General features: G+C 38.1%; 1 protein-coding gene across 1 annotated transcript in view; it reads left to right on the forward strand.

Annotated features, from left to right (window-relative positions):
- The window catches only part of TRHDE (thyrotropin releasing hormone degrading enzyme), a 214923-nt gene that overhangs the window by 18158 nt on the left and 172504 nt on the right, over positions 1-24261 (forward strand). Inside the window, exon 3 of the mRNA XM_048941084.1 lies at positions 20869-20995. Within this exon, the coding sequence (XP_048797041.1) occupies positions 20869-20995 (127 nt within the window). The remainder of the gene's footprint in view (positions 1-20868; positions 20996-24261) is intronic.

A 24261-nucleotide genomic window follows, 5' to 3' on the forward strand; every position in this document is an offset into this window, starting at 1 on the left:
CTTGAGTACTGTTTTGTACATTCACATGTGCTTCACCAGCATTTGACATATTTAAATGTGTTTAATTATTCAGTCTACTCTGTAATTGAAGTCAACAGTACCTTGAAATATCTATGTGAGGAAGTCCGGAAAGGAACAAAACTAATTTCTGTAGAAAATCGATCTGCTCTGAAAAATGCTTCTTCTCAAATTCACAGGATATTTATTAATGCTGGGGTGTTTTCATAAAACTGAATTACTACAACAGTTAGGGTAAACATTTACAAGTTGAAGTGTTTTTTCTGCAATTGTTGAACTTTTTTAGCTAAACTTAGACAGGCTGCCCTCTACTATCTAACCCTTAACCACAGATATTCACTTGCTTGTCTTTTTTCTTCTGTGGCTGCCTTGTAGTATCTAGTCACTTCAACTTCTCTGATCTGCAAGTCCAAGTACTCCTGTGTTTTCCACAAAGTAGAACAAGTTCAATTAATGTTGTTGAACCTTAGGTTGCAGCTTTATGCTGTATGTAATGCAATGAGGTGTTGTCCTTATGTTACCCTGGACGCTTTTAGTGTATATTTTGTATTGGATCTAATGATCAGTGGCTAAACAGTGAGGTTGTTCTGTTCAGTAATGCAAGGGGAACTAGCCATGAAATTTGATAACCTTTTGACTTAACCCCCAGTGTGTAGGTAGCCAGCAGAGAAGAGGTGGAAATGCATGAATATCTTTTTTAGTGATATGCTATCATAACTGGTGGGTAATTGCAACATAAAACTACTTACACAGTTATTTGGGGAATCTGACTTGGCATGTCATCCTTTCACATTCAGGCTGCTCTTGGTATTATTCAAGTCAAGAAGTTAATGCTAGATGCTTGGTGTGCGTTGAATACAGCTGAGACCCTCCAAAGGAGTGTTTCTTCCATTTTCTTTGCTTGTATCTCACTTTTCTGCTTGTTAAGAGCCCTCTACAGTTATTTCCTGGAGTATAGTTGCCTTGGTCTTCGTAGCTGGGGGAAAAAAAGTTAGCATTCTTCACTACAGGGCGGTGTTGTGCAAGGGTTCACAGACAGAGCTGGCCTTCAAGTCGTGTATTAGATCACACAGATTGTTTTCAGTCTTTTCAAAAGCATGCCTGTTTTTAAAACAGCTACACAGGATTGTGTTTTGTCATGCTCTGTGCGGAGGCCAGTTTAGAGATAACAACCAGTTGAGTAGATCCCAGCTATCATTGCTCTTGGCCTGGTGGTGTTATATATGGGCCGCTAAAGGAACTGCTTTCTATGAATGTATGTTACATGTTTTGGAAGCTGTTGCACTTTACTCTCTGTGACAGCTGGTGGCAATGAGATCTGTAATTTACATACATGTCTCATTTACTTAAGTGCATTTATTCTACCTGTCCCTTGGCTACCCACTCTTTTTCATTGTGAGGATCTATGACTGGTTGGTCTTCATTTGCTTCTTGTGTACCAGTCCTGATTTTATAGATGGCTCAGCTGTCCTTTCTCAGATCTCAGAAATACTTAATCTGGCCTTGTATGGAATTCATTTCCCATCTCTTCTTATTCTTATCATTCTTCTCTCTGCCTTTTAAGTTCTACGCTGTCTGTTTTGATATGCTGAGCAAGAGAGAGGGGGTGGTGCCACAACTGCCTGGAGTGCTTGAGTTTTATAGATGTAAGTTTGTACTGTGGCATAATGATGTTTTGTTTTTTATTCTTTTCTTAATCATTTGTAACAGTCTGTTTGCCTACTGCATATCTGCTGAGCACTGAGCTGACATTTTCAGGGAGTTAGTCCAAGAATTCCTCCCTGAATTATCGCTAATTTAGACTCCACTATTGTGTATGTACAGTTATGGCTATTTTGTCCCCATTTGCATTTCTCTGCACTTCCCAATGTTGAATTTCATATGCTGTTTTATCAGCCAGTCACTCAGTATCATGAGATCCACCTGTAGCATTTTGTACCTGTGACTGTTCTAAGTAATTCTGTACAAACTGCACACTTCTCTGATTATACGTCTGAGTCAATTCTGGATGCATTCCTTATTCTTATCTCTGATGGTGTGGCAGAAGAGTTTGTGACTAGCAAGAAAATGCCAGTTGTGAAGTCTGTTTTGTGACAGGAAGCTTTCAGACAGCCGTACTGAAAAGTTTTGCTGAAAAAGATTTTGACAGTGTAATACTATGTAACCGTGAAAAAGTGAATGGAGAATATGAAGTTTGCTACTGGAAGTCGTTGGTTCACATCGCTGCCTTGTTACAAGTGTAGTAACATTAGGGATTGCAAGACAATTGCTGTGACTGAAATCTGTAGTACTTTGAGTGTATTTTGGTCATATTCAGTTGCCCAGATGTAGATGTGTCTGTTTTGGAATATTCAGAATCAATTTTTTTCCTCTTCTGCTTCTGTTGAACAGATCTCTGTTGATGTATTGTAATGGTACAAATACTGTCTCGTATGCAGACACCACAGAGACCTTTCCGACCTGAAAGACATCTGAGGGTTCTGCTTTGTAAAGCATCACTTTAACCATAAGTCATGGTGTTGTGACTATAATTCTGTTGCGTTTGTTTGTTTTTTTTGAACAAATGCTGAGAAATGAAGTATCTCCTTTGTTTCCAGAAGGCATTGCCTGACGTGATGTATTCTGCCTTTGTTTTGGTAGGAAGCAGCATTATGGCAATATGAATTCAGTCATGACAAATTAAGAATTGCAGGTGTGGTTGGTAAATTGAAAAGTTAGTTGTCTGCTCATCCCTAGCGAGGTGCTCTCACGTTGGGAAGATGCTTATAATTTTTTATTTTCACAATTTTAGGAAATGCTGGTGATCTGCAAATATATCAAGTAGAATGCAGGAAAAAAAAGTATGTTTTTGATGGGTGGAAAATTTTTGTATTGATTCCCCAGTCCCCCTTCCCCCCCCTTTTTTTTTAATTTTTTTTTTTTTGGGTTACAACATCCAGGACTAAACAGCGAGGAAGATTTCTCCTTTTCTTTTCTCAACAGAGCATATTAGAACCATAAAAGAAACATCATATCTTTGTCTGAAAGCCTTTCTAGTCTGGAGTAGGAGAGCTAGTGAAGTATTTAACCAATCCCTATGTATCTGGACAATGCCAAATATGCAGCCTCTGTGAGAGCTCCAAAATGGAAAAAAGTTGGACCTTCCATACCTGAACTTTTCATCTGAAAGAGACTGTCTGTGGTTTTGTACCATTTTCTGCTCATCAGCATTCAGCAACCCTGCAGGATAGAGGAAAAATACAGAAACATAAGAAAGAGAGATAAAAGCAGACTGGGAGCTGAAAAAAGATAAATGACTTTCCTGTCAGTGCAGCATAATGAAAATCAAATCAGTGCTTGGCAATGTGCAGTTGCCCAGTATGGCTAACCCCAGACAAGGTTTTAAGTGAAATATATGTATTTCATATTTTATTCTCATATTCATACAAAGATAAATGACTTTTTTTATTAGTTGATAGCAGTGAAAATAGAGGTCCTGATTCTGTAAAGTATTGAGAAAATATGTGACAGTGTTTAGTGTCTGTTCAGTTTTTGGTTTTGTGAATAATGGAATTTGTTGTTGTAAATATAAGGCCTATTACAGCCCTTCTTTGGTTTCTTTGGACATGGTTAACTGGGTATTCTGCAGGCAATATCTTCAAAATGTAGAAGAATTATTAATTTGAGAAAGCACGAAGGAGATACTTAAGAGCTAATGATCTATTAGAATAGCTCAGCATTAGTGTGCTCGCCATTGCTGACAGATACATAACAAGTCTTTGCGGGCCAGGCAGCAGCAAGGAGTAGAAGAGTTGTCTTATATTGCTCCTTTCAGCAGACATTCAGTGTTGCTGAGCTGCCATCTTCTCCCATCTCTGATGGCACTGCAGTCTAGAGGTATTGATTCCCAATGGGGCCAGCTATCCTCTCTCATTTTTCCTCTTATGGTTTTATGCCATCACGTGTTCGTGTTTTCTTCATGAGTCCCTCAGCTACTAATAATGTCATCTGGATAGTCTTACCTCTGTCTGTAAGTTTCGTGGTTTTTATCTGCCTACAGACTTTCGTGTAGCTGCTCTTCGTTAGTTACTCAGGCAAGCAGTATCAGAGCTGGACCATGGCATGTAGGCTGCTTAACACCTGGATGGTGGAAGTAGTTACTGATGAGGGTTATAGTGGTAGTATTCACATCATCAAGCTACATCTGTAATTGAAAGTAGTGGAAAAAATAATTCAAACAGATTTACTATCAATTTGATTTTTATCAAAATAATAATGTTTGTTACTTGTAAATTTTCATATTTCAAATTATTATGCATTGGCGTAGTGCTACACTGTTTGTAGGAAATGCACAGTGGAAACATAATTCATTCTAGAATGTGGTTATACTGGAATCAAAACACAAGAAGGAATCCTTAACAACTTTGAAAGAGTTTTGCAAAGTTGCATTTTGTTCCAGATTGAATCTGACTGTGTATTTTTAATGGACGTAGTGTTGAACATCTGCAAACTGTTTGCAAGCTGGGATTTTCTATTTGAATAGCTGAGTGTGGAATCAGACTCTATAATCACTGATGCTGTGTCTCCACAGTACCTATTTGCAATATAGTAATATAATAATCATAATAATAGCAATAATAAGATCCCTTCCCAGTTAAAATTCAGTGTTCTGGATAGCATTTCATAGTATTATAATGTACTGTATTGTTTATTATGGCTCACATAAGACTGTGAATGGCTTTCAAGTCCCATCTACATCTAGAAATATGCTTGTTTGCTGAGTTGCTCCCTTCCAGCTTCTTCATTTTAGTAAACAAATCCCAGAATCAACAAGTGTGCAAGAAACTTCTGAACCAGAGGTTGTTTTTTCTTTCTTTTTAATCTATTCTGTTAAGAAAAAAACAAAAGTACTAACCTGTCAGGGGCATTCATACCATTACCACAGAATGAACTGAGGATACTACTAACTCTATCATGGAAGTTAGGGGAGGAAGAATTGTCACATTCTTCTATCCATTCCTGTCCTTCTTAAATACTTGAATTGATAATGATTGTTCTAGGTTTTAAAACTTTGAATACAGCTGTATGAATGCAGTGCAAAGTATGGCTAGGAGAGCTATTGGTATTTAAACCGCCAGGGATCCAGTGTAGGCAATTCCTTCATCTCTTACTTGCTTTTCTGGCTCATCTTTCTAAGCTGTAAGACTAAAAGTGAATGAAGGATATAAAATCTTTCATTGCTGTGCTTACTGGCTCATTTATGTGAGTGGCCTAGTAACTTGATCTGTTTCTGTAATTCGCAACTTAGAAGTTGCTTCCAAAATACCTATTTTTTCTAGTGTACGAAGATACTACTTTTTTTTTTTTAATGAGCTCAAAGGCCAGCTATCAAACTGGTTTATTTCCATTTCATACCATCCTACAGATCTCAGGATGCCTATTTCTTGAGAATTTGAAAAACTCTTAGCAATCTTGACTGTAATGACCAAGTAAAAATCATAATTCAGAGTTACTTCTTAGAGTCTGATGTGAGTGTGCTTGGTAAAGTGTACAAGTGCATCAGTGAAACTTGATTTGGGGAAGACCAATGGAGCAGTGTTTTCTGATGCTTCAGGGCTTGTGATATGGTGTAGAGATGCTGAAAGTGATGGAAACGAATGTGGAGAATGATGACTGTTGAGCTGACTTGCAGCTGTTGTACAGCTCATATTTGACCCCATTCTTGCGTTGGTGTAAAATGAATAACGCACATCTGTTCTTGTAGGGGAAGATGAGTAATCCTCAGCAGAGTACAGCTCAAGTACAGCACAGTGATCCCTTAATTGGCACTGATATAGCTGCTTCTGAAACAGAGTGGGATAACAATGTCAGCAGAGCGTCACATCCTAGGCCATTTGCTGTACTGTGTGTCGAGGCTCATTAGCTCCGACGCACATCTGCATCTGTGCCATGCAGGGCTGTGTGGTGCAGCAATGCCTGCCTGCCTGCTCCTCTGCACCCTGCTCTACAGCAGTCACTCTTGTCTCCATGTATCCTCTCTTCAAAAAGCTTATTGGTTTCTGAGACCAAGCTTACCATCTACAGACCCATAGTGACTTGTGGGTAGCTTTTTTTTTTTCCCCTCTCCCATTAATGAGGCCTTTTCATTTTGCTGAGAAGAAAACCAGAGGTGAAATATCCAGGCAGTTATTTAATGTTATCTCTGACCTACTAACCTGCTGTGTGTTTTTTTTTTTTTTTTTTTTTTTTCCCATGAGTAAGCTGGGCAAAGATCAAATGCAGAAAAAGTCTGGAGGCCTGCTTGGATTTGTAAGGGTAATGCAAAGAGCCATTTGGGAGCAGCAGCTGGCTGGGAGTCCCTGAAATACTGCAGCTGGACGCTTACTGCAGCATTGAGCTCCTAGGCTTCATCCTTTTGGGGCATTCACAATGAGATTGTTTGGGTTTTTGAACCAGGGAGGACTTTCCACTTTGCCCTTTCGTTTAAGAAGGAATCAGTCAGCACTATGAGCACAGAAACCAGCAGTGATGCTTCTCCCTGGGATTTCATTCTTGCTTCCTCATCATTTTATTTTATTTTTTTTTTCATTGCTCTGCCTAATAGGAGACTGTGGCTTCAAAGACCCTCATGGGAAAAGCACAGTTGTTACTGCCTCTAAAATGCTTGAGAGCTGTAGGCAACACTGGTAGCAGAATATTAGTCAGTGATATTTATGCAGATGTTTTCCTTAGAAGCTTCTGGTCGCAGTTTCCTTCACTTCAGAGGCTGATCTGTAGACTCTCAATTGCGTATTAGTTCATACTTTCTCTCCTGAGCTCCTTCAGTCCCTGTTCTCTTTTTAATAACCTTCCCCCATCCTGGTGCATTAGTTGCAGTTTGAGTCTTAGAGAAATCAAATTTTCAAGAGCAAACTCTTGCTTCTCACTGATTAGAGGATGGAGTCTGAGGTGTAGGTCAGACCATTTGTCCTTCTCACTGGCTGTCCTGCCAGCAGCAGCCAAGCACCAGAAACTCAGGAAGAAAAGTCCTGCCAGAGATCTACTCTGAAATATACTGAACCTGGAGAAAGCTTTCTTAGGAAGTGCCCACTTTATCCTTTACAGTACTTACATTCCATGAAGGCTTTCAAATGATTTTACATTTGTCCATGCCAATAGTTGGTCAAGTGTGGAAACGCTTTTGCTTTCTGCTCATGCGCTTTTGATATTGCCTGTAATAACTTGCTTCAGTGTTTTTTAATATGGATACCTGGAGGTGCAAATCCTCTGGCTGTAAACACTGTTTATTCTGTGGGTGCGGATATGAGAACAAACAAAGCCTGCTGTTTTAAAGGTTTGCTTTGTACTGTGTGGTTAGGGTATGTCTCATGAGAGGGAATGTTATCTTAGGCTCAAAGCCTGTTTAAAAAGAAAGACTAATGAAGCTGTTACATTGACATGAGTGTCAGCTGGAAGCTAAGCAGGGGAATAGCTTTCTGCCGCAACTGAGAAAAGGGAAGGAAGGACTAAACAACAGCAATCTGCTCCAGTGTCAGCAAAGGAACATATCTGTGCAGTCTGTTTTGATGAAGTAGGAAGTCAAGGAATGATTGTGGCAAAAATTCCACAAAATTCTGGCTTCCTGTTTGCCTGATTGATTGACTCTTTAACGCTTAAAACTTTAGTGCAAGTTTGGCCAGTACAGTGACTGCCTTGCTTACAGCAAGTTTGGAAAGCCTGGTTTCAGAAATCTTTTTCTTCTTTCTGTCTTACTATGATCTGTTGGACCTGCATGTTTCAAAAAGAAATTATTTACTGTGAGGGTGGTGAGACATTAGAACAGGTTGCCCAGTGAGTTTGTGGATGACCCCTCCCTGGAAGCATTCAAGATGAGGCTGGATGGGGCTGTGAGCAGCGTGGTCTAGAGGGATGTGTCCCTGCCTATAGCAGGGAAGTTAGAGCTAGGTGATCTTAAGGGTCCCTTCCAACCCAAACCATTCTATGATTCCGTGTTGCATTTTGTGCAAGTTAGCTTTCTCACTAAGGAATTGCTCTGGAGTCATGCCATTTTTTTTTTTTTTTTAAACTAAAAAAGTGGTTCTAATCCTGTTTTCTTTTTCTTAGTCAGTATCCTGTTTATTTACAACTTCATTCATCTAATGCATTCTAACAGTTCACTATAAGATGTCAGCTGGTGAGCTGACTGGTAGCTGTCCAGATGTAAGCCAGGTGTGGCATTTGAGCTATAATCAGAAATTGTTAGGAAATCAGTAATCAATTTTTTCCATAGGTGTGCAAGTAATAACACTGATTAATTAGCCACTTTCTAATAGGAAATATACTGTTCAAATAGTGTACATTTTAAGATTGAGAATATGACTTGAATGACAAAATTTTCAACAGTGATATTTCATAGTCATAAATATCTGACCTTTTTGTATACTGGAAGGGATTTGATTAACTGCAGTTAAATATTTTATATTTTCATTTTTTTTGTAAACAGTATGCTTTTATGTGTTCTGTAGATCTTAGCTATCTTTATCATCTTGGTCCAAGTTTGCATATGTCAGAATACTTGAATTTTGCAGCTTCTCTCTTAAGCAGCAAAGTTCATCTATTTGCCAATTCACATTCTTTGCGTACGTACAATCTGCTGCTTCTTATCTGAGTCTCTGCTGGCTAGGTGGTTAATCACTTTGATTCCTGGTTGTGGCCTTGATCTTTCTCAGATGGGAGTCCTCAAATTGTAGTAGTATTCTAATTGATTCAGACTTTTTATTTTGCTTTTTCTATTTACAATTATAATTGGCTTATAATTTGGCTAATTACAATTATAATTGGTTATCCTGAAATTGGTGTGCCCAGAATAGGGCTGGAATCCTTCTAGCTGTGAGTTGGGACATTATTAATAGATAACCACCTCCACCAATTTATCTTCTCTGGCTGAAGTGCTTGTTCTGCCTGTGGCTTTGTCAGAGGCTAGATGTGCAAAAATATTTGGATGTTACTAACACAGCCAGCTTTTTAAAAAGTTTTTATATTTTTCCATAGATATGGAGTTTTTGGAGAGTTTTTTTATTTTTTTTTTAATTTGAATTTTAGTAGATATCCATATGAAAAAAGAATGATTTCTTCTTTCCCTATTTCATGATTTGTAGATTTTGCTTTTACTGAGCAAATGCTGTGTCTCTGCTCTGACAAGTTCTTAGCCTGAAGAACCTCTTGCAGTTAATATGGTTGCTGTTATTGATGTTAACTCTTCTTGCTTTTGTGGTGGATTTTATACCAAGTAGAGCACAAAATCTCTCATTTTTTTTCCATCTTAAGGGCCAGTTTTTGGAAAAGTGTTATGGGCTGACTCCAGCACAATGCAAAGACCTGTTGATGAAGTGCTGACTTTTCTCAGAGCCAACAAGTTTCAAAGTATAAAGCGCTTTACAGTGCTGTTTACTTTGCAAACAGTTTTTCTTTTTAAGTTTTGCTTTAACTCACAAAATAATTCCCTGCATTCCTTTGGCTCATTTCTGTTATTAGCTGTGCATTGAGTAAATGCATTTTCTTAGGGCCGTGCTGTGTCATGTTTTGTTGATCACAGATTATTATTATACTGATTAGGGTTTACTGTAAATATATGATGAGTATGGCAAAGTTTATCTTCACCAGACTTACAGTGAGGTTTTCCCGAATTAATGAAGAACATGAAAGTACTGACATGCCTTTGCCATTATCTTCCTGTTGTTGAGGACAGTCTTGCCTCTACTCCACTTTCTTTGCAGCCTTTGGACAATTGCTGTGTGTTTCTTACTGGCTGTTTTGTGGGGGACCACTTAGCTGAAAACTCTTAAAGTAATTCTTTCAAGTCAGTAAGAAAATATTCTTTCCCCTTAAAGCTAAATAGTCTCTGAACAGTAGTCACTTAACAAAAGATGTCATGGATGTGGAATGGTTGCTCTTAGACATTAGTGAACTTAAGGAGCCTCTCTTTAGAGAATAAGTCAACCCTTGCTCTTATATATCTAACTAGATTAGCGTGGTAGACCTTGCTGTCGTGTTAATGGCCTTAAGACAATGCCAGAATACAAATAACCAGTTATAATAGTTGCAGATTATAATTTCAGATGGAATCGCAGTCTCTGGACAAGTGAAATTGGCTATGCTGTATAGTTTGTTGAATGTTATAGGTTACTTTTTAGCACTTTTGCTTATCTTGTATGCTTTTCTGTTACTTTTTTTAATCCAAAGGCAGATGAAAAATTATTTATGAATGATGTATGATGTTAACTGTTTGAGTATAAAATAGTCAATGAAAACTTCTCTGAATAAGAGAATTCTTTTAAATTCCAATCCCAGTCAACCCAAAGGATGTGGAAACTGATGTAAAGCTTTGGGATATGTCTACTGCAAAAGGCCTTCTTGGAGGAAAAAGCCATTCTGCCATCATCAGACACCAACATGTCAAGGCTGTTTGAGCAGGGAAGCAGGACTGCCTAGATACTACCTTGATGTTTTTACTCTATTTGTGGCTGAAAGCTTACTCTGTGATTAAATGAATGCTGATATATACATAGGAAGAGTCAAAGCTGAATGACTGGAGGGGTGGGATAGTGGCAGTCTTGGTTGACTTAAATGACTCTTAAATGGCACCTTTAATTAAATTTGCTGCATGTTAGTTGTTAACATGTTCATTTTCTGTCCCTGAGCCATTTCAGCAGTATGATACAGATCCTGAGTGCTCTGAATTAATGTAATGAAACTATGGTCAGTGATATAGTCAGTATTTTATTTTATGCCAGTTGAGCATTGGTTGGATTTATATACGAGTGCAGCTCATTAACTTCTGAAAGTATTTTATGATCTCCTCTCAAGTTAGAAATTGTAGCATGTCTGCATGACAGTTTTGCCTTCTAGGGGAATGTATTGTTGCACCTTTGGCTCCAGCAGTCAGCAAACACCAGGATTTGCTCTGTTCAGATGACAAATTGATGAGGCAACTAGATGCTTCTCTCATACACGTTTATTTGGAAATGAGATGCACAAAAGTCTTTTCTACTATAAAATTTCTGACAATTTCTTTGCTTGATTGTCCACATTTTCTCACTGGTAGCGGAGCTGTTTCAGAAGTTTCTTTCACTTCTTTCTGTTTCGGGGTCACGTTTGCTCTAAGCCTCTTTCCTTTTGTCCTGCAGCAATGTTCAGGGACCTCTGTGTTTGCATTTAGTTTCCAGAGAAACCTCTTTACTAGAACTCCATCCATGACTGCTTCTCTTCTACAAACATTATTTTTAGTGATCAATTATGTTATTTCAGCTGGCTTATTAAGCCATTTACAGCTGCCTTGAATGAGGATACAGAGATGGTGTTTGTTTACTTCAAAAAGGTTGCACCCAATCTCCAGTAAAATGGTATTTCCTTAGAAAGCAATGGGTTATGGTTTCCACCTAGCTTTAAAAAATAAAATTAAAAAACCATAGAGGTAATATACTTATAACCACAAATATTTTATCTGAGAAGGCTCAGAGTAGTTATGTGTGTGTCTACTCTGAGTTTGGAGGAAAATCTCCTTATAAAGATGATCTGTCCCTTTGGTATTCAGTGAGCACATTTCATTACTGTACGGACTCTTTTGGGTATTGTCCATGATGAATAATGAATGGGAGATTGAAACAAGGCATTTTTTTGTAGTTTTTTTTTTCATTATCAAGTTTAAATATGTTTAGTACAGCAGATTCGATATTTCACTACAGCTACTTCTCTCATTTTCTCCTCTATCCATTTTCTTCCTTGCTCCATTGTAAAATTCATTGTGTTTGAGCACACAAAACTCATGGTGTTAGGCACACAAGTGAAATAACTAATACTCTTTCTCAGTGGAGCTTGGCTTGTAGCTTATTTACTTATATAGAGAATATGATGTCAATGTGTTAATTCTTCTGAATTTATCAGATTTTAAAACTCGCTTGAGATGCAATGCTAAGTTTGCAGAAGTGACCCGGTGAAGGAGGTAGCAGGGAAAACAGGGAAATCTATTATATTAAATGCATAAATTTGAACATTTATCTCTGTAACGTTAGTAAAAACAATACCTGTACCTGAAGTACAATCAAATTAGGAAGTAACAAAGGCTTTTAAGTACAGAGTAATTGCATGTGTTTGCAGCTTTCACTTGCTACAGGAGTACTGCAGATTTTCAAATAAAGAACATAGGACTATTTCCTCCCCCTCTGTAAAATTCATAAGCTGCTTCTCTATTGAAATATTAGAACCTGCTGAAATACTTAAGTACATGCTTAAGGTTAAAGATGCATTTAGAGTTTAAGATATGCATAAGTACTTTACTGAACTGAGATTTTTTTTTTTTTAAATCACTGTGAGTTGGACCCCAGATGTACAAGTGCTGGGCTGAGCCTGTGGGTATAGCCACACAGATGACGAGAATGAGTCTGGAGAGGCCTTCCAAGAAGCTGTGCTTTATGTGTAGCCTGCTAGCTTTGAGGAAGAGATTAAAGAACAAACATTATTCCCAGGATGGTATTGCTGATACCAGCTGATGTGCAGAAACATCTGTTTTGTAATGTGAGAGCACTCTGAACTGCTTAAAACACCTGACAAAGTTACTTTTAATTCTGCTTGAAGTTAATGGGAGGGGAAACTATCCTTAATTGTGGATTTCCGTGTTGATACCATGTTACCTAATCTATGTCTGAGAAAACAAGATTTAAGGCTGTCATCTGACCTTTGATCAATTTCTGTGCTTTCATTTGTTTTCAGTCCATTCAGAACAAAGAAAAAATGGGAGAATGATACATGATGGTGAAGTAGGTTCCATCCTTGGAACTTCAGCCACATTCACTTGGAAAGCTGCTGTAAAGTTGCCAAGTTAAAGGAGAGAGTGAAATTTAGATCACTTGTGGTCCCATAGCTCTATGTGGTGTGATGTAGGCAAAAGCACTCTGTGGGTGAGAGTACTTCGGGAAGTGTTTTTGCATAGTCTGTTGTGTGGGGAAAGTCTATGGTCTTAGGTGGTGAACTGAGGGATGGAATTGTAGATGCTTTTTCTCCCCTTCCTGGCATTAAAGCCAGTCTTCTTGTTCCTGATGCTGTGGCAGAGACAAATGAATGGCCATTTGTAAGTCTATGTCAGGATGCTTTTAAGCAGCGGAGAGCTATTTTCCTCATGTGATGTGCAATATAAACATAAGATCCAGTCAGTGATTGTGTTTCCCATCATCTGAATAATCAGTGGTCATGATCAGAAAACTGGCAAACAGACATTCAGATGCACACACAGGATTGTTGGGGTTGGCAGGGACCTCTGAAGGCCATTAGATCCAACCACCTTGCCCAAGCAGAGTCACCTAGAGAATACTGTGCAGGATCCACTCATTTAACCCACATTTCCTGATCTTATCTATGAGGATGTTAATGAGGATGATGTAAAAAGTCTCTCTGAAGTCAATACAGGCAGTTTCTACTGCTCTCTCCTCATCTTTCCAGCTGGTCATTCCATCATAGAAGGCTATTAGATTGATTAAGCATGGATTCCTCTTGGTGAATCTATGCTGACTACTCCTGATGACCTTATTTTCCTCCACATGCTTAAGCATGACATCCAAAGTGAGCTGTTCTGTCACATTTCCAGGGATGGAGGTAAGGCTGGCTGGCCTTCAGTTTCCTCCTTCTTGCCCTTTTTGAAGGCTGAAGTGACACGGGCTTCCTTCCAGTCATTGGGTATCTCTTGTCTTCTCCATTACCTTTCAAGGGTAATGTAGAGTGGCCCAGCAGTAACGTCCACCAGCTCCTGCAGCACTCCTGGATGCATCCCATTGGGGTCCATGGATTTCTGCATGTCAAGTTTGCCTAAATGATCTCTGGCATTCTGGCATTTCAAAGATGCATTTCTTTAAATTATTATTATTATTATTTTTTCCTCCTCCTTCTTTCCCATGCATAAGGACTACTGAAGAGGTGGTCTGAAAACATGAACTGGAAACAGGGCATCTGCTGTTGGTAAGAGTTGTCTTGGAGAAAGCATCCATACCCCAGAGATTGAGTTGGTCATGCCTTGTCTCCTCCAGATTTAAAACCTCAGTAGTTAATGAGAGTCATTCCATTGAGTTCAACAGGCGCTGTGTTAGGTCATTGCAGCCCAATGAGCCATCTGTTCTCACAAGCCTTCCCTTGTTAAAACAGAGGTGCGTTTTGTTCCCTTGGAGCAGTGCTTCTCATTGAGTGAGCTATAACTTCCCCCCAGGGCATCAGTGAAGGCAGTAATGGCAATCGGAGCTTTAAATCATGGAAAAGATGGACTAAAAATTTAAAGAAAAGATCAATTTTGGAATTATTTCAGAGTTTGTAGATCTTGAAAACTGAATCTAGAAACTCTTGGAGCAACTAATATGTGGGATTATTGTGATCGGTAAACTTGTACTCTGTGTTACGGCAGATATGTAACAATGGTCATTGCTATGTAAATTGTATTTGAGGATGCTTACAAACAGCAGAGAACTGTTTTCCTTGTGGCACAATTTAATTTATTTCAACAGAGAAATAAAATAAACAGAAAAACAAACAAACCAATTCACCTTGAAATCAAGCAAGGTGCCCCTCCACTATGGAGTAATGCCACTGCAAGTGTGAAAGTTTTTCAAAAGGAATGCACACAAAACAAAACGATGGCATAGCGAATGATGTCTTTAAGAGGAAAGCTTTAATTGTAAAATATTTAGTTCTAAAGTAAGCAGTAGGCTTTGGTATGTGGCGCGCTTCAGGCCTGCAAGCGTCATCCTGTAACATCCTGACTTCTGCCAAGCTTCCTTAATTCCCTGGGGGAGCAGATTCAGACTTTTGGCACATCCAGCAAAGGTTGGTTGTGTCTTCCCCTTGTGCCAGAGGGGAAATGTACCAGAGGGGAAACATACGTACATTCTCTTTGATCATCCTTCATTTTTGGTGATTTCTATAAAGGCAGGAGATTGAACGATAGTCCCTTTTAGAATTAGATATCTGTAAATAATATATTTTGATTCTCTGTTTGCATGGCGAAAATGTGGAATGTATTCCATGTTGAAAAAAGGCTTCAGTTTGACCCAAAATATTTCACAGAATGAGGAAAAAATGATTTTTTTTCTTACCACCCTTCATTCCTTTCATCCTTTTCTTTTTTAACATACTTCAATTGTAATGAAAAAGAAGCAGAGTTGCATTTTTAAAATGTCAAAACAGAACAGTTCCACTTCATCTTAACACCTTCCTCTGTTTATTATGTACTGAAGTTATCACTAGTCTTTGGTACACTGGATACATTTTTAGTGAACAAACTATTCACCAGAATAATTTTCATTGCTATTGCAATTGGTACTTGTCAGAATTTGTCCATTGTACTTTGTATATAGTTACTAATTCACATTTTCTTTCAAATTCTATGAAGTAATAAGACAAGAACAAGCCTTTAAGTGCTGCCTTTCTTGTTGATGAATAATTTTTGCAGCAGACAGGAATACTTTTCTTGTACACAGCATTTAATAGCCTACGTTTGGTTAGATGTGGTTTGTTCTAAATCTGCTACATGTTTCTTAGCATATATCACAACAGCCCATCATTCTGGGAAACAGCTCTTGACCAAATTTGTCTAATTTGATGACCTGACGTTACAGATTCTTAAACTGCTTTGATATATTTTAAGTATCAAATGTTGAAATATTAAAAGACACTGTGTAAGCTGTCATAACATATAGAAATAATTTACGAAACTGAAGTTTTTGTACAAGTACTTTTGAGTAAAATTAGAGGCGGAGGCTGTTGAGTGCTTACAGCAGGTATATGAAATTTGCCACAGTTTGGGGAATGTTTGATCTTTTCACTGATTATACTGCCAAAGTCATTCAAAGAATCTGCATTAGGTAACCGGTATTTTAAAATTAATCTTCAAGGATGACTTTTCCAAGGTGGTATCTGATTGTGGCTGTTGTATTGTCATTATCTGAAGTTCCAATGAAATTAGCCCAGAGCTTCTGGAAAGGAAACTAGGGAAAGCAGTGTTGTTTTGCTTATGCTAGAAAAGTAGGAGAAAATGTGCAGTGCAGCAATTTCATTTATAAACTCTTAACTACTTGCTCTGCTATTCACAAAAGTGAAGATGTGTCACGTCTTCCATCTGGGGCTGTGCTGCTTAAAAACAACAACAAATAAATGCCAGAAGGTGCATAGGGCTGAGGATGCAAATCTAGTTATTCAAACTAGTGTTAGGAAGGGGTGGTTCCATTTAAGAGATTTATAAGGGGGTTGGATTTTTTTCATAATAGTCAAGTTCAGTTAGAAAATTGCTGATGGTGTCAAATAAAGGGGAAGAGGAGCTAAGAAAAAGCAGAATTTACTTTGTATGAACTTTAGTTTGTCCATGTACTCACAATATTGTGGTAATTGCTAGGATGATCCCCCATAAAATCTTTCCTGTGTTTACCTCATTCAGACACAAGAGGAGCAATGCAGCATCAGGACAGCACCACTGTGTAGTGAATATGCCTGTTGCATCAATGGTCCCCACCTCGCTCTTCACCACCCTTGGAAGGAGGTTGGTGAAGGCTTTTAGGTGGTTGTGAGGCTGAGTACCTTCTTTGAATTTCCTCACTGTCTCTGCCTCTGAGCAAGTTATATAAACTGACACAGTCTCATTTAGTCATGTGTTATTAATTCTCTTAATACCTGAACTAAGACATCCGTGACCAAACTCAAGGCTGTGTAGGGTTCACTACTGCAGTAAGATGTAATGAGAACAGTGCTTTAAGTGCGTGCAATAAAAATGTGAAGTATACTTGACATGGTGAGGTGTCAAGGCAGGTACCCAGAATAACTCTGTCTTCCTTTGTTCTCCACTTTCTTACATGAAAGTAATAATATCACTTAATCTTGCAAAGCTTGTGGAAAAGAGCTTCAGTAATATTTTCAAGGCTGTAGCATACTCAGAGGTTACCATATAAAAAGGCTAATAAAGAAAATCAAATAACTGTCTATTGTTGAAAGAGCCAAATGTCATGTAGTAAAAGACATCATGTGATGATGTAATCAAGGACTGCACAGGTATGCAAGAGGGTATGAGTTGTGTGGGTTGTCTTACGATGAACCTTTATAAACTTGTTTAATTCCTTAACTTGGCGGCTGTAGCTTTCTGTAGTTACGTTTTGTAGTTATTAATGGCATGAAGAATTATTTCTAACATTGCCCATACAGTTCCAAGCTCCGGAAAACTGTGAGCACTGATCTTGTACCACTGTGTAAACATTCATTATGATACACAGCCAGACATAAGCAAGTAATTATACTGATTCTGATGGAAGACAAGGTCATGAACTGGATGCGAGTACATTTGACACAGGCAGCTAATTTGTATCTTTGTCTTAGGTCTCTATCAAAATGGGCTTCTAAAGGGAGTGATTAAGTTTGTATTATAGGCTAGGAAGATAAAAGGATGCCTTTGAAGCATTCAAGAAGAGACTTTATTTGTTTAGATAACCACTCGTACTGTGGAAGAAGCTTTGCAAGTCTTCTAGGGCACCTTTCTCTCGACTCACAGAGTGAACATGTACTCTTTGGTAGGAAAAATAGAGCATGCATCCAAAGCACTAGCTCAAGTTGTAAAACAGATTATTAGACGACTTTGTATCAAGTTCTAAAGGGTGTTCAGATTTACGTGTGTGGGAATGTGTGTGAGATCTGGTTAATTGAGCAAAAATATGGAAGAAAGCTATAGAAATCAGAAAATAACATTATTTTTAAGTGACTATCAATGCTGTAAATCCTTTCTTTTTGAATAGTCCTTATACTCTTTCTTACTTGTGTCATTGCAGTATTTGATGAATTTTGCAGCTAGTCCAGAGGCCTCTTTATCTTTCCTAGCAGGACACATACTACTTTTATTTATATTTAGGTCTGACCCTGCAGAAAAAATTCTTCTTGTTTATTATTTAAATTAATGTAAAATCAAATTCTTAGCATAATGATCAAACAGCCTGTGGGAAAATATGTAATAATTATGCATTGTTGTTCAGTCCAACATACTTATAAAGTAATGCAGCTTATCTGCCTTCTGAAGTGAAAGCAGCTAACAAACAAAATATGCTAAACACAAATCTCGTGTCTCAATCTTCATCCTGTTTTATCTGCTGACACTTCTTGTTAGAGCACTGTCTGAACACTCTACAGTCTGTATCACTTAATGCTCCAGAATGTCTGTATTCCCTCCGCTAACCCAGGGGTAATTTTCTGAGTCTAGGGTTCCTTCATGCATATTGTGTTCTGAGGCTGTTCAGGTGGAAGGCAGCTCCTGGTAGAGTGAGTGCCCTTCTGGCATGAGTATCCCCACTGCCTGGTTACTTTTCACTCCCTTCATTTTCTTTCACACCCTTTCTGGACGTAATTTTGAATTATTTTCTGGGTAGTGTAATCCATCAGATGTGTTAGATGAAGACTACACCATTATGCAACCACTGTTATTCAGAAATGTCCATAAAGAGGGTACATTTTTGGAATATGCAATATTGATTTTTTTTTTTTAAGAAAATGAGAGAAGTTAAAATCTAAAAGACCTTTCCTGGTTTTAGGCAAACAAACTAATAACTATCCTGTGAAGCAGCCAAAGAAGATGTGTTGTGCAGAGAGGTATCAACATTAACTGCATTTTGTGTGGAGCTTTTCTGGCGTTTGAAGATTGTTGGCATGCCTTGGGAATGCCCATGAGAGACCTGGGCAAAGACACAGATAATTTCTGAACTGTGTTCAAGCTTAGGTGTGATCTCTGTGTTCAGCAGTGCAGCACTGTCAGTCTGGAGCTGTGCAAGGCAGGCAGAGAGGCACCAGGGAGAGTGTACTGGAAAAATAAAACTGTGCTCAACATTAAGTAGATAGAAAATGAAAATTTGCAGCATTGTGTTGTTTGAGTTTTGGTACCTGGCTCCAATCTTAAACATCTTTAAATACCTTTTCTGTGTTTGCCAGAAGGCACACGTAATACAGTATGGTGAACTTTGGTTTTTCTTATGTCCTTATTTGAGTCCCTTCTGTTGTCCTATTTTTCATAACAGACATATTTGGCCACTGTCAAACTGAATGATTTTTGTATACTTGGTTGACCAAGTCTTCTTTTTCTAATACACTGATACAGTCAACTGTGCCAGTAAAACAATTATGCAAAATTGTGTGTAAAGGTTTAATGATACATGGCAGTGTTCATCACAAATCTAATTGCAGTTCTTACCATCTTTTCATAAACTAAAGGTTTCAAGAAGTTTTAATTTGTAACTGTGGTTAATCTCTGGTTTTAGAAAATATGCTTAATTTGGCAGACAGAAAATGTCTAAAATAAAGCCACTGTAAAGTTTGGAAGGAAGCAATAAATGGAAGTAGTGACTTGGAGGAGTTCTGGTGATGTTTTATGTGCTTGCAGGTGGTGATTATGAGAACTCTGCATTATTACATGTCTCATTAAGTTACACAGTGTTATTCATTTTACCTTACAAATCCTAACTATGTATGGCTGATTGTGCACTGGCTCTGTAATGGGATACAAAGATATAATGATGGAGATATTCAGTCATCATTCTTTGCTGCTAACTACCCCCTAGAAAGAGAGAATGGATTAAAGCAGAATTGAGGTTTGACATCTGATTTCTACTTGGCTAACTGAATATTGGTTCAGAAAATGAGCAGTAAAGCACTGTTTAGCAATGCTTTCACTGAAGCTGAAAATCCCATGGGTTTTTCTTGGTCCAGAATAGAGCATTTAGAAATATTTCAAAACTGATATTTCCACTTCATGTTTGCACTGGTATCTTCTGATTTCTGCCCTGCTGCTTTCCTTGGATCCCTGGGTGGGATTTAATCCTGCCATGGGAAGTAATAGAGACTTGTATTATTATTAGAACTGTCGTTTCATAGAGAATCATTTTTGACTGGTCATTATGAGCTGCAGGGAGAGGCCTTCTGCCCCAGCCACCACAGACAGAGCATGCTTTTCCCCATCCCTGCTGAGACCATCAGGCTGTGTGTGAGGGAGGAGTATTGAAAGAGGCCCTCCTTTCTGAGCCTTTGTGGTTAACAGTTGTCATAAGCTGTATGTTGTCTTTGTCATAAGGAAGCATTAAAGAACAGAAAGACTGGGAATAATGGATAGCCTCATGATGCATTGTATTACCTTGTTCATTGAACATGAGCTGGTCAGCACATTTGGCACTCAATGTAGTCAGATGTGTGAGCTTTTCTGTTCTGAACACAGCAGCTTGTATAAACAGCTTTAACTTAGTGCACTCCAAAAGCAGAGACCTGAAGCAGTTGTGTAAGATTGGGGAATGTTAATTGTTCATGAACACGAATGAGCTTATAAATAGTTGTTTTTGCAGTCTTATGTGGCTCATCGAGGGTAGCTGTGTCCTGCCAGGGAAAAGAAAGGAGAATGTTCTTTTTTTTTTCTTCACAGAGTGCTAATACTTTCAGTTTGCTATAATGTGCCTTTAACAAACCGTGAACTTCTCTCCTACTGAGCCACTGCATCTTGCCTACATTCAGTGTAGGCAGAGAACCATTATACTAATCCACTCTACCATCATATCTCTAGCAAACACATGTGTTTTCTTTAAGTATTTTGATGCAAGCGGTGTTAATTCTTTGATTTGGCAACATAAACAAGCAGGAGATTTTGACTTCTCAACTTTTTAACCTTAGTTGTCTACGTTATGATTTTCAGCTGCAGTGTGTTTTGACAAATGTATGACAGTAACATTTGGAGATAGGCGAATAAACCTGCCACCTCACAACAACCTTAGAATGCTTCACCTCTGCAGGTAGCTTAACTTTCCTATGTAGGCACTGAAATGATCAGTCTTTCACTTTGTTCTTTAACAGGTACGATTGTACGCAAGGCCTGATGCAATCCGAAGAGGATCAGGAGACTATGCCCTAAATATTACAAGAAGACTCATTGAATTTTATGAAGATTATTTTAAAGTGCCCTATTCCCTGCCTAAATTAGGTAAGATTTTCCCTAGAATGTGAAGTTCATGCAGAGCCCAGGAAAATGCCTACTTGTTTAAAGGAGATTCATGACTGGAATGCACAAGACTTCAAAGTAAAGAATATTTAGGCTAACTTAGAAGGGTAAATAAGGAATTTTTTTCTCTCTTCTGGAGAGGGAAGGAAGTCAAATTGTCCCCTCTACAGTCTTGCACTGAAGGGAGCAGGAAGCAGACAGCACTTGGACTTGTTAGTCAGTAAAACACTGGGAAGAGAACTTGGCAGCTTTCACTGATGAGTTTCTTTTTTCTTTTTTGAATGCTGTTTATTTTGAGCCTTGCTTTCATTAGGAAGCCATTGAGAAGCGTTTATTCTGTAATATTTATATCTTGATGTCTTTGCTTTAGATAGGGAACAGAATTGAGAGTATTTGTAGTAAATGGGAGCCTCTAACAGTGTAAAGAAATATCTGGTGTTTGTTCATGTAGTTAATTTTTGATGGTTAACATATGTTTAATTGTGTTGTAGCTTGCTGAAATAATTGGTGTATACTGGTTTTTGCAGCTCAAGTTACCTAAAGTAGAAGCTGTCAATTTCTCTTATTTTTGAAATAGTTTCTTCTTCCCTTTCACTACAATCATTTATTCCCTGATACACTTGAATATTTTACACTGTATTATTACACCTTCCCTACTTAGGGGCATGTTTGATCAAGATCCAGGAAAGCCTATTGCTCAACAGCAGGAAGGAAACTGGTATTTGATCAGAAGTGTTAGAGTTGGAACCACAGGTGATCCTCCCAGGAGCTCAGGGTCTATTTCATTAAATCCTTTGCCTGCTGAGTAGTGTTATTAGGCTTACAACTAACGATGCAGGAGATAGATAAAGTAATTGATGTTGCTAGATGAGGGTGTTGCATGAATATTTTATAGGGATGCTTTGGCATTTGTTTCTTGTTCTCTTTAAATGGTGGGTTACAGGCAGTGTTCTCCTGGTGGTATATGCAAACAGATTTAAACATGGCATGTGCATTAGATTTCCCACGTACCCTTTGATGCACAGTTTCAGGTATGCAATGGTGTCTTCATACTGTAAGTTACAGACTTACTGGTACTGAAAATTTAGAAGGAAAAGTATAATCAAAAACTTTTCTCTGAATATAAATGAAGAGCAGTGGGACTCCGATCATTACTTCAGATAGCTTACTGTGGATGCCAGGTAACAGCAGGCAGTAGTAGCTGTTTCTGTTTCAGAATATCTTTCACAATATCAACGTACGTCCTTTCAACTCAACGTGATTTATAGGTTATCATTACACTGTTGCATTTCTTTTAAAACTATCTTATTGGAAATTAGTGTGGTGAAGTTTGCATCCCTTTGCAACAGAATGTATATTTTTTTCCATCAAGTGTTCATAGGAAACTTGTGTTAATAGGAAGTACTACTTGAAAACTTGAGCTATCCTATAGTATCACTACAAAATAGTTCGCAAAATTTATTATGCTATAGCAGAGTTGAATTTATTTAGTGTAAAGAAATGTAAAATACAGAAAATTTTAACATTTGTGATTGTAAATATTTTTGAAAATTTGAATTGAATGTGAAGTACATTGTTCCTAGTTCAAGAGAATGCTAAGATCACTAAGCTTAAGAATATACTATTGCCTGTAATACAGTTGAGTGCTGATATTTAATTACTTTACTGGAAAATGGAAGATTGGAGACAATAGTGTGGCTGATGAATAGAAGATGAAAATACTGCAGTATTTCTACAGTCGAGATTTTACAGTAGTATTAAGTCTATCTGAGGGGTCTAATGAGTGACAAAAAGAAAAGCATTGTCTACAGCTGTTGAGGGAGTGCTCATTGTGAGAATGCTTTGATACAGAAAACGTGCCTGTACTTTCTGAGGCAAAGAACTTCAGGGATGTTACCTGGTGTGCTTCTGTCCTCATTGCAGAGCATTGTGTACTTCATTAAGGTTTCTGTCTACAGGGCACATCTGAGGGCATTTAGGTTTGGAAAATGTTGCTTTATCAGCGGGACCTGGGCTCATTTGTAAATTTGTGTTGTTGACATCCCTTTCCACAGACACTTGGCATATCAAGTTATTGATCGTCATCTGAGATTGTAGTAAACTAGCTAGGATTCTGTACAGGAACCACTTTGTCCTGACAGTTTTGACTACTTGCCTGTCCTTTGACAAGGTGTTTGTTTGTTTGCTTGTTTTTTTGCTGTACTTATTTGCTGTCAGATATTTGTGGTTGCTGTTGCCTGTTGTGGGCTTCTCTGAGATCTTTACAGTGTTTATGGTTATCAGGAACTGTGGAGAATCTGGGGGAACCATTTTGTCATCCAGTGACAAACATTTTTAAGAGTGTGACTGACTTTGACTTCCCTGAACTCTGCTGACTTCTGAATATGCTGGGACAGTAGAATCGTTTGCCAATTGATGTGAATTCTGGTAATGAATGAGAAATGGGGATTTTTCTCATTTGAATAACCAATTTCCACATTTAAAAGTTCTACTTAGCTTGTAGATATGCAGTTTTCTTCCATATCATACTATGAACTTGAAGATGATCATGTAGGGTTTTAAACTAATAGCTCTTGTTTGAATTTCATTTCTGAAAAATAATTCAAGTATTTAAAAAGCCCACATTTTCCAATATAATATCATTATAAACAGTAGTTAAAATGAGGGGTGGATAAGGCATTGGATTTTACTTAATTCTGAAAAGATATGCTGTAGGGTTTTTAATTGTGTTTCTATGGATATTGAATATAAAATACATTTCTGTATTTGTGTCACATATTTAGTTTTAATCCAGTTTGCAGTACACAAAACCTTTTCTTCATATGTGCAGAACTTTTTCTTGCAGGGATCTTCGAGTCTGGAATAGTTTTCCTGTGGGGAATGATTAGGTAAGCAAAAGCTTTTCATGCTTGGACAGTTGTGACTCTTTAAGCTGTGAATGATATGGAGTGGAGGGGCTGACTGTCTCTTCCAGGGAAGAATAAAGGGCCATGCTGTGAGGTTGGCAGGAGGCAGGTGCAGAGAGCACAAAAAGATTGCAGCTACTGAGGCAGGTGGTAGATTTGTGAAACTTGTCAAAAGAGGTTGTAGATGCAATCCATAGGTCCAAAGGAAAATGTGGACAAATGCATAGATCGCTCCGTAAGTAATGCCTCCTACTTATTTCAATGTAAACTACAACAGGTGCAAAGAGCACAGTAAATCTATTTGGTATAGCAAATTCTGAGCTATGAAAAACTATTTTTGAA

This window comes from Lagopus muta, chromosome 1 (assembly GCF_023343835.1).
Source record: "Lagopus muta isolate bLagMut1 chromosome 1, bLagMut1 primary, whole genome shotgun sequence".
NCBI classification, from domain to species: Eukaryota; Metazoa; Chordata; class Aves; order Galliformes; family Phasianidae; genus Lagopus; species Lagopus muta.